Source organism: Thermobia domestica, chromosome 8 (genome assembly GCF_964235325.1).
Source record: "Thermobia domestica chromosome 8, izTheDome1.hap1.1, whole genome shotgun sequence".
Lineage (NCBI taxonomy): Eukaryota > Metazoa > Arthropoda > Insecta > Zygentoma > Lepismatidae > Thermobia > Thermobia domestica.
The window spans coordinates 268,931,359-268,943,854 of NC_137461.1; the positions used below are offsets into that span (position 1 = coordinate 268,931,359).

The window sequence follows — 12,496 nt, forward strand, 5'->3', positions numbered from 1 at the left end:
CTTCGTGATCGTCTAGTACCTCGGAAATACTATTAAAATAACAATTATTTTTAGAAACTGTTCAGTGTCTTTTATGTAGATTACGAAATCGTATTGTAATTATCAGTTGTATAACGTAAATCTTGACGATTAGCCTAATTACCAGTAATAAACATAAACAGCATTTGTCGATTAAGCTATTTACAGTAATAACATTAAAAACACTTGAGGATTAGCCTAATTACCAGTAATAAACATAAACAACACTTGACGATTAGGCTAATTACTAGTAAAAAACATAAACAACACCTGACGATTAGCCTAATTACTAGTAATAAACATAAACAACACTTAACGATTAGTCTAATTATAAGTAATAAACATAAACAACACTTGACGATTAACCTAATTACCAGTAATAAGCATAAACAACACTTAAAGATTAGCCTAATTACCAGTAATAATTATAAACAATACCTGACGATTAGCCCAATTATCAGTAATAAACATAGACAACACTTGACGATTAGCCCAATTACCAGTAATAAAAATAGACTCTTGTCGATTAGCCTAATTAGCAGTAATAAACATAAACAACATTTAACGATTAGCCTAATTATAAGTAATATACATAAACAACACTTGTGATTAGCCTAATTACCAGAAATGAATATAAACAAACATGACGATTAGCCTAATTACTAGTAATAAACATAAACAATACTTGATGATTAGCCTAATTACCAGTAACGAACATAAATACTTGACGATTAGCCTAATTACCAGTAATAAACATAAACAACATTGACGATTAGGCTAATTACTAGTAATAAACATAAACAACACCTGACGATTAGCCTAATTACTAGTAATAAACATAAACAACACTTGACGATTAACCTAATTATAAGTAATAAACATAAACAACACTTGACGATTAACCTAATTACCAGTAATAAACATAAACAACATTTAACGATTAGCCTAATTACCAGTAATAAACATAAACAATACCTGACGAATAGCCCAATTATCAGTAATAAACATAGACAACACTTGACGATTAGCCCAATTACCAGTAATAAAAATAGACAACACTTGTCGATTAGCCCAATTACCAGTGATAAACATAAACAACACTTAAAGTTTATCCTAATTATAAGTAATAAACATAAACAACACTTGATGATTAGCCTAATTACCAGTAATAAACAAACTTGACGATTAGCCTAATTACTAGTAATAAACATAAACAACACTTGACGATTAGTCTAATTACCAGTAGTAAACAAACAACACTTGACGATTAGCCTAATTATCAGTAATAAACAAACTTGACGATTAGCCTAATTACTAGTAATAAACATAAACAACACCTGGCGATTAGCCTAATTACTAGTAATAAACATAAACAACACTTGACGATTAGCCTAATTACCAGTAATAAACATAAATATCGCTTAACGGTTAGCCCAATTATCAGTAATAAACATAAACAACACTTGACGATTAGCCTAATTACCAGTAATAAACATAAACAACACTTGGTGATTAGCCTAATTACCAGTAACGAATATTAAAAAACACCTCACGATTAGCCCAATTATCAGTAATAAATATAGGCAACACTTGACGATTAGCCTAATTACCAGTAATAAAAATAGACCACACCTGACGATTAGCCTAATTACCAGTAATAAACATAAATATCGCTTAATGATTAGCCCAATTATCAGTAATAAACATAAACAACACTTGACGATTAGCCTAATTACCAGTAATAAACAAACAACACTTGATGATTAGCCTAATTACTAGTAATAAACATAAACAATACTTTATGATTAGCCTAATTGCCAGTAACGAACATAAACACCTGACGATTATCCTAATTATGAGTAATAACCATAAACAACACCTGACGATGAGCCTAATTACCAGTAATAAACATAAACAACACCTGACGATGAGCATAATTACAAGTAATAAACAAACAACGCCTAACGATTAGCCTAAATATCAATAATAAACATAAACAAAACCCTGAAAAACAGATTTATTTCATGATATTAGACTCGTATGAAATCAATACTGATATTGTCTTTTAACTTTCACCATTTTGAATATGAAAGATAAACAGACGAATTCACGGAGTTCTTTTCTTATATATATAGGGTCCATTCTGAAAGTATCGCAACTTATTTATTTGCAAACAATTTATTGATGACAATTACAAATGCTGTCAATATTCTTGAATGTAGTTACCTTGAGCCTCAATACAGCGAGTATAGCTACTTTTCCATTGTTCATAGCAGTCCTGGAAGTCCTTGACTGACACCCTTTTTAAAGCTGCGGTCGTGGCGGCTTGAACCTCTTGAATTGATGCAAAGCGCTTCCCCTTGAGCAACCTTTTTACCTCGAGAAACAAGAAAAAGTCGGCCAGTTCTAAGTCCGAGCTGAAAGGGGGACAAGGTAGCGTTGTCATGCGTATCTTGACTAAAAACTCGCCTATCAACAGCGCTGTGTGAGCTGGTGCGTTTCAGCAGGCTCAAATTCTTTGTGCACGACCACCCTCACGTCGAAAAAGATAATGAGCATTGTCTTCACCTTTCATTTCGGCCCTTCTTTTGACGAGGTATCGCGGGGGTGTGTCACTCTGAACTTTGTTTCTTGCTTTCGGGGTCGCACTTGAATAGCCAGGCTTCATCCCCGGTTATCAGTAATAATTTAAAAAAACTTGCGTTTTCGCCAGTCCCACCTCATCTGCAATTACCTGGAGACTTAAATGCCTTTCTTTGTCTTAGAGTGCTTTCACACGAGCCACATTTTCCTCCGTCTTTGATGTGGCCGACCTTTCTGAGCGTTGCTCGTCCTCGACCACTTCCTGTCCTTAGTTCAACGCCGTGTCCCAAGTGTAAACTTGCGTGCGGGACATCACCAGGGTTGCCACACTCGAGACTCGTGATGATGCCAAACACGGGTCTGAATTATGCTAGGTTTTTGTAAATTATGCCAGATTTTCAAATTATCTTTCCTAATTAATTTTAAAGACCCGCCCCTACTTATCTTCATTATTTTAACGAAGTGTTTTAACTGTATTCATGTACAAAGCTAATATGACGCTGTCAGGAATGATAATGAAATAAATTGGTAAATGGCACATTATAGGGGAAGAAGGTCGAATTTATATTTTAGGAATGGATATCATTTTAAGAAATATATGCACAACATGCCGCTTCCAACACAGCTCTGAAGCATTTCTTTTAGTGTATTACTAGCTGTCCCCTGACGCTCATATCCCTCCCCTCTGAAGTTGTACATTGAAAGGGATAGAAACATCCCAGATAACCACACATTCAGGTTTCAGCTGACAGTAATAAAACTATGGATAAGTAAATATGTTTTGCAGGGTCACATTTTGCTATTTTTGAACATTTCTCTGAATTCAACAATAAATTACAACTGTGGAAATACTAACTGGTTTCATTGCTCCAACCATCGCTTCAACTAAAAAGAATAATTCCAGACAGTCCTTGAACCTTCTAAATTTTCGTTCTTTTTCTGTTCAGCAGAGAGAAGAATGAAATTATGCTAGATTTGGCCAAGATGCTAAAGTCAAGATGCTAGATGCTAAATGCATGTGAATTATGCTAGATCTAGCACCAAGATGCTAGATATGGCTTCACTGGATCACTTCCTTGTGGTAAGCTTCCCGTAGCAAGGTTAAAGTCTCCGTAATATTTTTCAATTTAACACAATACAGCGTAGCGCTTTTAAAAAATGCCTTCCATTCTTATCAAATCTACCAAATACAACTTCTAGACGCGATGTTATTTCGGTATACACAACACGAGCACTAGCACCTCAACTACTGCTCGCAGGCACAGACCAGGGGCTGCTAAATATGCGATTCGAACTGGCATTGGTCGCTGGAAGTGTGACGTCAGGCGGAAGAGAGGAAATTGCGTCTTCTGCTTTTAGCATATACTTTTTGTATACTCCGAGCATATTGTAACTTCATTTGATTGTTGAAACTACATAGAGACAAAAATATCACTAATTCTAACACTACAAATACGCAGGGTAAATTGCTATATTATAATAAATTTATATTAATGTTATCATCCACTCATTGTTGTTTTATGAATATTGATAGGAAATGTTAGTGATAATTCTAATTGCAGCCCTCAGAAGTCACAGAACCCGGATCGCATTGATTGTTTTTCCTTGCACTGTTTCTTCATTGTTGGGGCTTTATTTTTTTAAGGTTGAGATTGCTCAAATAAATGTTCTTGTTTTTATGTGTTTCTCTATTTTGGGTTTAGTTCGCGGAAAATGTGCCCGAACAAAATTCATAAGCGCGAGTGCCAGGAGGCTAATAACTGCAAGTCTCATTAAAGGATCTGAACCAGAACCGACTAAGCACGAACCTGAATGAAGGATGTGAGCCCAAGCAAAAATGAGTACAAGCCCTACTAACTTTGGTGAGCTCGAGTCCCACTGAGTGTTGAAGTCTGAGCCCAAGTAAGTGCTTGCCCGAAAGAGATCAGAGAGCACGAGTTCCAAGGAACCTAGTTAGTGCAAGCCTCATTGAAAGATATGAGCCCAGGGCCAAATCAGCACGAGCTTCAACGAGAATAATGAGCACGAGCACACTAAAGGTAATGAACCCGAGCCCACATTAGTGAAAACCGCGCTGATATCCTTGAGCTCGAGTTATATTGATGGTACTGAGATCGAGCCCAGCTGACGGAAGTGAGCCAAGAAAAGTGAGCAAGAGTCCAATCCGGATTAGTGTGCCCGAATCCAAGCAAGTGCGTGACCGAAGGAGACTAGAGAGCGCGAGTTCCAAGAAGCCTAGTGAGTTCGAACCTCATTAAAGAATGTGAGTCCTAGACCAAGAAAGCTCAAGCCTCAACGAGAATAAATAGCGCGAACCCCACTGAAAATATGGATCCCGAGCCCACATTAATAAATACTGGTGTCAGTGAGTTTGAGCCCCATTGATGAGTGAGCTAGAGCCCAGTTGACGGAAGATACCACGCGCGAGTGAGCAAGAGTCTAACTAAGATTAGTGACTCCGAACCTAACTAATCGCGTGCTCACTCGAAATAGATTAGGGTGCGCGATCTCCAAGGTGCCTAGTGAGAGTGAGCCTCACTGGAAGGTGTGAGACCGAGACCGAGTAAACGCGAGCCTCATTGAAGGATACGAGTATGAGCTCAAGCTTGAGTAAGAGCGATCCTTAACGAGAATAGTGAACGCTTTCCCTACTGAAAGTAATAAACTCATTGCAAGTCCCACTGACGTCATTGAACACGAGGTCATTAATGGTAGTGACCCTTACTCTAGTTCAGATTAGTAAACCCGAGCTTTATTGAGTGTAGTGAGCCCAAACCTAATAAACGTGTACCCCAATGAAATGAAATGAAATCTTTAAGTTTTACGTCCCACGGTTAGGCTAAAAGAAGACGGTGATTATGAGAAATGAATGAAATTGTGGAATGAAAAAAGTGGGAATAACCGGGAGAACCCCGAGAAACCTACGAGCATGGTGTTTGTCTACCACAAAGTCCACACCGCGCGAGCTGGGATCGAACCAGGGACCCCAAGCACCGGAGGTGAACGCTCTACCACTGAGCCACCGCGCCTCCACCCCCAATGAAATTAGTGAGCACGAGCTCCCAGCAGTCTAGTGAGTGCGATCAGGGCCGGATTTAGGGGGTGCACGTGCACCCCTTCGTTGTAAATATACACTATCTAAAATGAGAAGCTAGCAATGAAAATAGCAACACTTTCCGAGACTTTCTGCCATTGTTTTTCCGTTTGTGGCTTAAGAGAAAGCAGAGCTTTGCAAAAGCAATACATTAAGTCGATTTTCTTAAGGTTGAAGGAAAAGGATTCACCAAGCAAAACAATATAACATTTGACAAGTAGGACAGAAAACACGCGACCTTCCTTAAAAAACCGCCCCTTCCCGTTCTATGTGTCAGCTTTGTCAAGGGTAAAGAATATTGTCACATGTCACTTTGAAGAGTTTCAGTGTGACTGGTTAGTTTGGTAATTATTGGTGCACCCCGCTCAGAAAATCCTGGATCCCACCCTGAGTGTGATAATTATTGGAAGATGAGTCCTAGCTCAAGTAAGAATGAGCCTCAACGGAAATAAGATCGCGAGCCCCATTGAAGGTAACGAACACGAATCCATAAGCTGCACATGTAACCATTTTAAACGTTAAAGTGAATATTTAAATAAGAATAAACGCAATGAACACTATATATTGGCATACGGAAAACCTAGTTTTGAGCGAGCATTACTGGCGGAAAAGGAGAGCAGCCAATCAGGTTTGTCTCGATTATTTTTTTGGCTTCACCGAGTTATGGAGACAAAATGGGCAAATCCTCTTTTCTAACATTTTTGCTCGTCCTACAGGATCTTCATCCATGACTCGAGTTATTTAAATTTCTTTCAAGTTCTTCAACTTCATATGTTTGAAAAATAAATTGTTTTCTCTTAACATTTTAACAATTCGTTGCCAATTCGATATATGCAGAGAAGAAATTGCATGAGGGCGGAACTTTTTTTTTTTCTTTAAGCGGAACTTAGCTTATGAAGTTCGTGTTGTAAAATATTAGCATTGTTTACATTGATTTTGATTGCGAGTTTACACCTAGAAACTCACTGTCGTACAAACAACATTTTAGGAAAGGGGTGCTATGTTATACATGGAGTCTTCCTTTCTCAATTCGGACATTGAGCAACAACAAAGTTATTTTTATTCATTTTTGTCTCAATAATTACCCATTCTTTATAAATTTCACGCATCGACACCGCTCACTGTATTCCCTACAATGTGTTTGTTTCGTGCTCTCTTCCACGTGACGTCACGTCGCGCAAGAATTCTGGGTAATTTTTTCTCTCGATAGCAGAAAATGTGCTACCTGTATTACTCTATATACATTGGGCAAAGACAAAGAATAAAAGCCTTGCCTTGTTTTGAGGGTTACGGTACGGTCCCCACTGCCACCTGGCGCCGCTTACCCTCGACTGATTCTCGCGCCGCGATGCGGACAGTTCGGATACTTTCAGAATGAACATTGTATATACCGGTATCTAAAATTATATTATTGCTAATAATAATATTTTTTTATTGTTGTATTTTATTCTTCATGTTTCTTAAGATATTATTTCCACTTTCATTTTTCTTTTATCTTTCAAAAACAGGGCTTTTTGGTGCTGTGTCTTACTCCCTACCACTACAATCACAAGACTATGGTCAAGGTTACGATGACACAGTTTTTGTCAGTACGTATTTTATTTCAAGCTTGTTTTTCAACTTAACTTTGCTGTGGTTTATATCGATATCTACATTTTTTTTAAAAAAAAATGAAAAACTAGTATTCGTCCCTGTTACAGGGCACTATTTATACTTCTAAACTTTGAGCAATTATTAATAGCATTTATAGTTCCTTAACAATACTAAATACATAATGGGATAATGCATATTTAAAATATATAATTTGTATTTAGCATGAAGTTTGTTGTTTTATGAATTCACTCACGTGAAAACCGTATCTTTTTTTTTTTTTTTTTTTTTTTTTTACTATTTTACACTCATAAATGAACAGTTTTTTTTAAATACAGGGTGGCCCAAAACTAGGTATACACCCCTGCATTGAACAATTATAACATTCTAGTTTATGTGTTTATTTGCTTCGGCCTTTCCGAGCTTAAGATAAAGTACTATTAGAAATACAAAATAACTTCATCATACTCCAAGTTATTTGAAATAACTGTACAAAATCATTCTCACTTGTGAATATGGATTACTAGCATCAATTACCCACTTCGTTGTGTTAAAGATATATATATATATATATATATATATATATATATATATATATATATATATATATATATATATATATATATATATGTGTGTGTGTGTGTGTGTGTGTGTGTGTGATTCGTTAGTCAGTCAGTTTTTACTATTACTAAAGCCCTCTCTGATATCGGTCATTTTCGATTATTTCTCTCCCCTCCTCCTTCCCAAGTTGCGGGGCTGAATTTGGCCATCAGAAGTGTCATTGTTTATCTCAGAAATCCCAAACAAATATGGATTCGGCACTAATATCGGTCATTTTCAATACATTTATATATCTCCTCCTCCCCCATGTTGCGAGGCACGGCATCAGAAGTGTCACTGTTCATCTCGATGACCTCGAAAACCATGGATTCGACATTGATAATGGTAATTTTCGATCATTTTTATGTATCTCCTTCCTCCCCTCCCCCAAGGATCGAAAGTATCATTGTTCGCCTTAGCAATCCCGAAAACTATGGATTCGACGCTAACATTCGTCATTTTCGTTCATTTTTATGTATATATCCCCTCCTCTCCATTGGATTTAAACAGCATCGTAAGTGTCACTGTTTATCTCAGCCACCCACAAAACTATAGATTTCACTTCAATATCGGTCATTTTAGATCGGTCGGGTCGTAGGTAGTGATGAAAATTTTCTGGAAAATTTTGAAACGGAAAATTTTCCGATTCATAAAAACATACTTCACTTATTCCTATATCGTTGTTTAGTCGTGATGTGAGGTGGAAGATTTTCTTTTACATTTTTCCGGAAAATTTTCCGTTCTTAACAAATATCAGTGATCAAGTAACAGTTCCTCAGTATTCATAAAATTGATTGAAATCATGTATAGAAATATTAAAAAGTGAAAGATCGTTTAAAGAATCTGAAAATTTTCATGGCTCAGACAATTTTCAGTACTATGTAGGAACAAGTGAAACAATTTTTCATGAATCAAAATATTTTCTGTTTTGTATGGAAAAATTGAAGAACTATTTATGAATCGGAAAATTTTCATTATTTCGAACCAAAAAGTAAAACAACTTTTTGTGAATCGGAAAGTTTTATTGCTCTGTAGAAACAAGTGAAAGGAATTTTCGTGAGTCGGAAAATTTTCATCACGATGTAGAAACAAGTGAAAAAAACCCTTCATAATCCGGACAATTTTGGGTATTATATATAGTGATGCATGGTGGAAAATTTTCCACTATATTTAACTGCACATTCAGCTATAAAATTCAATTCCTAAGAGGAAAGTTAGACAGCAATAAATTGTCATTTTCCAATTAGCTTTCGAAAACCAGAAAATTTTCTAATAGGGTATATTTCAAGTTGGGATGTAAAAACATAGTCTCTCTCTCTCTCTGTGTGTGTGTGTGTGTGTGTGTGTTTGGATGTGTGCGTGTGTGTGTGTGTGTGTAAAGTGCAGGGAACATACTTCGAGTTCGTAGAGAACAAATATCCCATTCCAATATTGAAAATGTAACACGAAATTGAAAAGAAACCTTTGTGAATTTATCAATTTCGGAAACAGAAAATTCCACTATTTCTTCACATATAAACCTGCCTATGTAATGAAATAGCTACATAAAAGTTCCTTATGAAGATTATTTTTGTAACAGAAAATAAGAAAAAATAATTTTATTGTGTTTAACACATGTAAATCAATTTCAATATTGGGATTAAAATGAAATTACTTCTTGCTTTTAGAATGCAGCGCTAATAATTCAGCGTTTATGTATCTTTTATTATTTTATTAGAAGAACAACTACACAAATCAACTTCCTTATTAGTTATATTTCACTTTTTTCTTCTGAATGAATATATGAATAAATAAATGTTTATTTCCAGAAAATGGTCAGAATTTGTTTTCATGAGTTACTTAAACTCGAATTTTGGGTAGTCAAAAATTTACAGTAGTAACTTTATATTATATCTACTTATTTATAAATGTTGCAGTATGTAAATCTATAAAAGTAGTAAAGCTATGAGAAAATTGTCTTATGCGTATTAAATCCAATATTGTAAGATCAAAGGTGGATTCTGAGGGAAAGACTCACTGAAGATTTTGAAACATTCTCGAAATGAAGAATCGTTAGATTTTCACTTCATGAAACTTTTTAAGACAATATTTATTACCAATAAATTTTACGGCTAAACAACGATGTAGGAATAAGTGGAGTATGTTTTTTTGAATAGGAAAATATTCATGACTTTTAGTAAATTGAAATTTTAAATAATAGAATGGAATATTTGTACTCTACGAACTCAATGTACGTTCTCTGCACTTTGCATACACACACACACATACACAGAGAGAGAGAGAGAGAGAGAGAGAGAGAGAGAGAGAGAGAGAGAGAGAGAGTTGATTTTGAGTTTAACGTCCCTTTCAGCAGCGAGACTATATAAGACAGAACCAATTGATTAACGTGGAATCCGAACTACATGAGCTCCCTCTGGGAATCGAAGCCAGGTCTTCCATGCCAAAGGCGTGTATGCTAACTGCTTAGCAACGAAGGAGCTTGCAGAGGAAGAGGGAGAGAGAAACACTGTGTAAAATTTTACTTCCCAACTTGAAATATTAGCAAATTTTCCAGTTCCCGAAAGCTAATTGGAAAATTATAATTTGTTGCTGACTTAACTTTCCTCTACAGAAATTCAATTTTGTAGCTCTATGTGCAGTTAAATATAGTGGAAAATTTTCCACCTAACATCACTATACATAATATCAAAAATTGTCCGGTTTATGAAAAGTTTTTCCCACTTGTTTCTACGTCGTGATTCACAAAAAGTTTTACTTTTTGCTTCAAAATGATGAAAATTTTTCGACTTATAAAAAGTTCTTCAATTTTTCCATATAAAACAGAAAATATTTTGATTCATGTAAAATTGTTTAACTTGTTCCTACATAGTACTGAAAATTGTCTGAGCCATGAAAATTTTCAGTCTTTAAACGATCTTTCGCTTTTTAACATTTCTATACATGAATTCAACCAAGTTTATGATTGCTTAGGAATTGTTACTTGATTACTGATAGGGGAGCGCGGTGGCTCAGTGGTAGAGCGTTCACCTCTAGTGCTTGGGGTCCCGGGTTCGATCCCAGCCCCCGCCAAGTGAACCTTGTGGTGGACAAACACCGTGCTCGTGGGTTTTCTCGGGGTCCTCCCGTTTCCTCCCACTTTATTCATTCCACCATTTCACTCATCTCTCATCCTCACCGTCTCCTTTAGCCTAACCGGCATAACCGTGGGACGTAAAACTCAAAGATTTCATTTCATTTTTGATTACTGATATTTTTTAGAACGGAAAATTTTCCGCAAAAATATAGCGGAAAATTTCCGAATTGGAAAATTTTCCGCGGAAAATTTTTAACCTCACATCACTAGTCGTAGGAGTCACAAACATAGTCACTTTCAATTTTATAATATAGATTTTTTGTTGTAGTATAATGTTATATCGCTCAATCCTCAATGTGCCGTATACCTAAGGAGACTAAAAGTTATATTCATAAACAATTATTCAGCGTATAAGCATCAGCTCATAAAATCAAACTTGCGGTCACATGCACATGCAAGTTTTTGTCAATGTCATAAAAATGTTATTTCGATATTAATTTTATGAGCGCACATTAAAAATTTCCAACAGATGCTTGAGTCTCGGAGCCAAGGCCATACCCATGTAGTCGCTATCTGTGTGTACAGAATTACCGATGTTCGATACTACATTTCTCTTTAGTTCTGGAAGAAGAGCACCTCTAATATGCTTCGAAATGAAATGAAGTATCTAGTTTAACGTCCCACTATTATGCACCAAGGCTAAGGGAGACAGTGATGATGAAAAATGACTGAAATGATGGAATGAAGAAAGTTGGAGAAAACGAAAAACACCGAAACAACCCACGCACACGGTGTTTGTCCACCAAAAAAGCTCACATGGTTCGAGATGACACCTGTGTGGCTTAAAAACGAGTAATATCTACAGAAAACGCGAGCAACCAATTCAGAAAACGACATACCGTAGCTATATGCTACAGGGGTAGATCGACTCACACGGATTGCATAAACTATTGGGAACACATTCACTCCAGCGATATTTTTACTGAAGCCAAGAAATTCAAGTAAAAGATGTAATTACTCCCCCCTTTTTTACATTCAATTAAAAATTCAAGTAGTACCGGTACTTGTGCAAGACTCTTGCGCAAGAGTCTTGGTCTTGGTCTTGCATCGGGATTCCTGGTCTTGGTCTTGTACTTGGTCTTGGTCTTGCATGCAAGACTCTTGCAAAAACTACAAGACCAAGACTCTTGCGCTCATCACTAATCAAAATAAGAAAAACAGTTCATATGAACCTGTGCTCCAAATTGGATAGTTTCGGAGTTATAGGAGGCCGAAAACGTGAAACAAGTGAACTTTTAAAGTTCATAACTCCACTACTATGGGATCTATCGTAGTGGGTCAAGACATCACTGAGGAACTAGTATGTAAACTATCCAAATTCCATCTTTCAGAACTTCCGGTACTTGCAGAATCATTTTTAGAGAGGCTGTATGGGAGTACTTATTCACTCTCCACCTAGCTTTATAAAATTGGTGTGCAAGTAGTGGAGCATTCTTAAACATGGATATTTGGATAGTTCACATACCAGTTCCTCAGCG

The 12,496-nt window shown here is 36.3% G+C and overlaps 1 protein-coding gene across 1 annotated transcript in view; it reads left to right on the plus strand.

Annotated features, from left to right (window-relative positions):
• The window catches only part of LOC145693616 (inter-alpha-trypsin inhibitor heavy chain H4-like), a 139,083-nt gene that overhangs the window by 103,466 nt on the left and 23,121 nt on the right, over window positions 1-12,496 (plus strand). Inside the window, exon 13 of the mRNA XM_081769769.1 lies at window positions 7,204-7,284. Within this exon, the coding sequence (XP_081625895.1) occupies window positions 7,204-7,284 (81 nt within the window). The remainder of the gene's footprint in view (window positions 1-7,203; window positions 7,285-12,496) is intronic.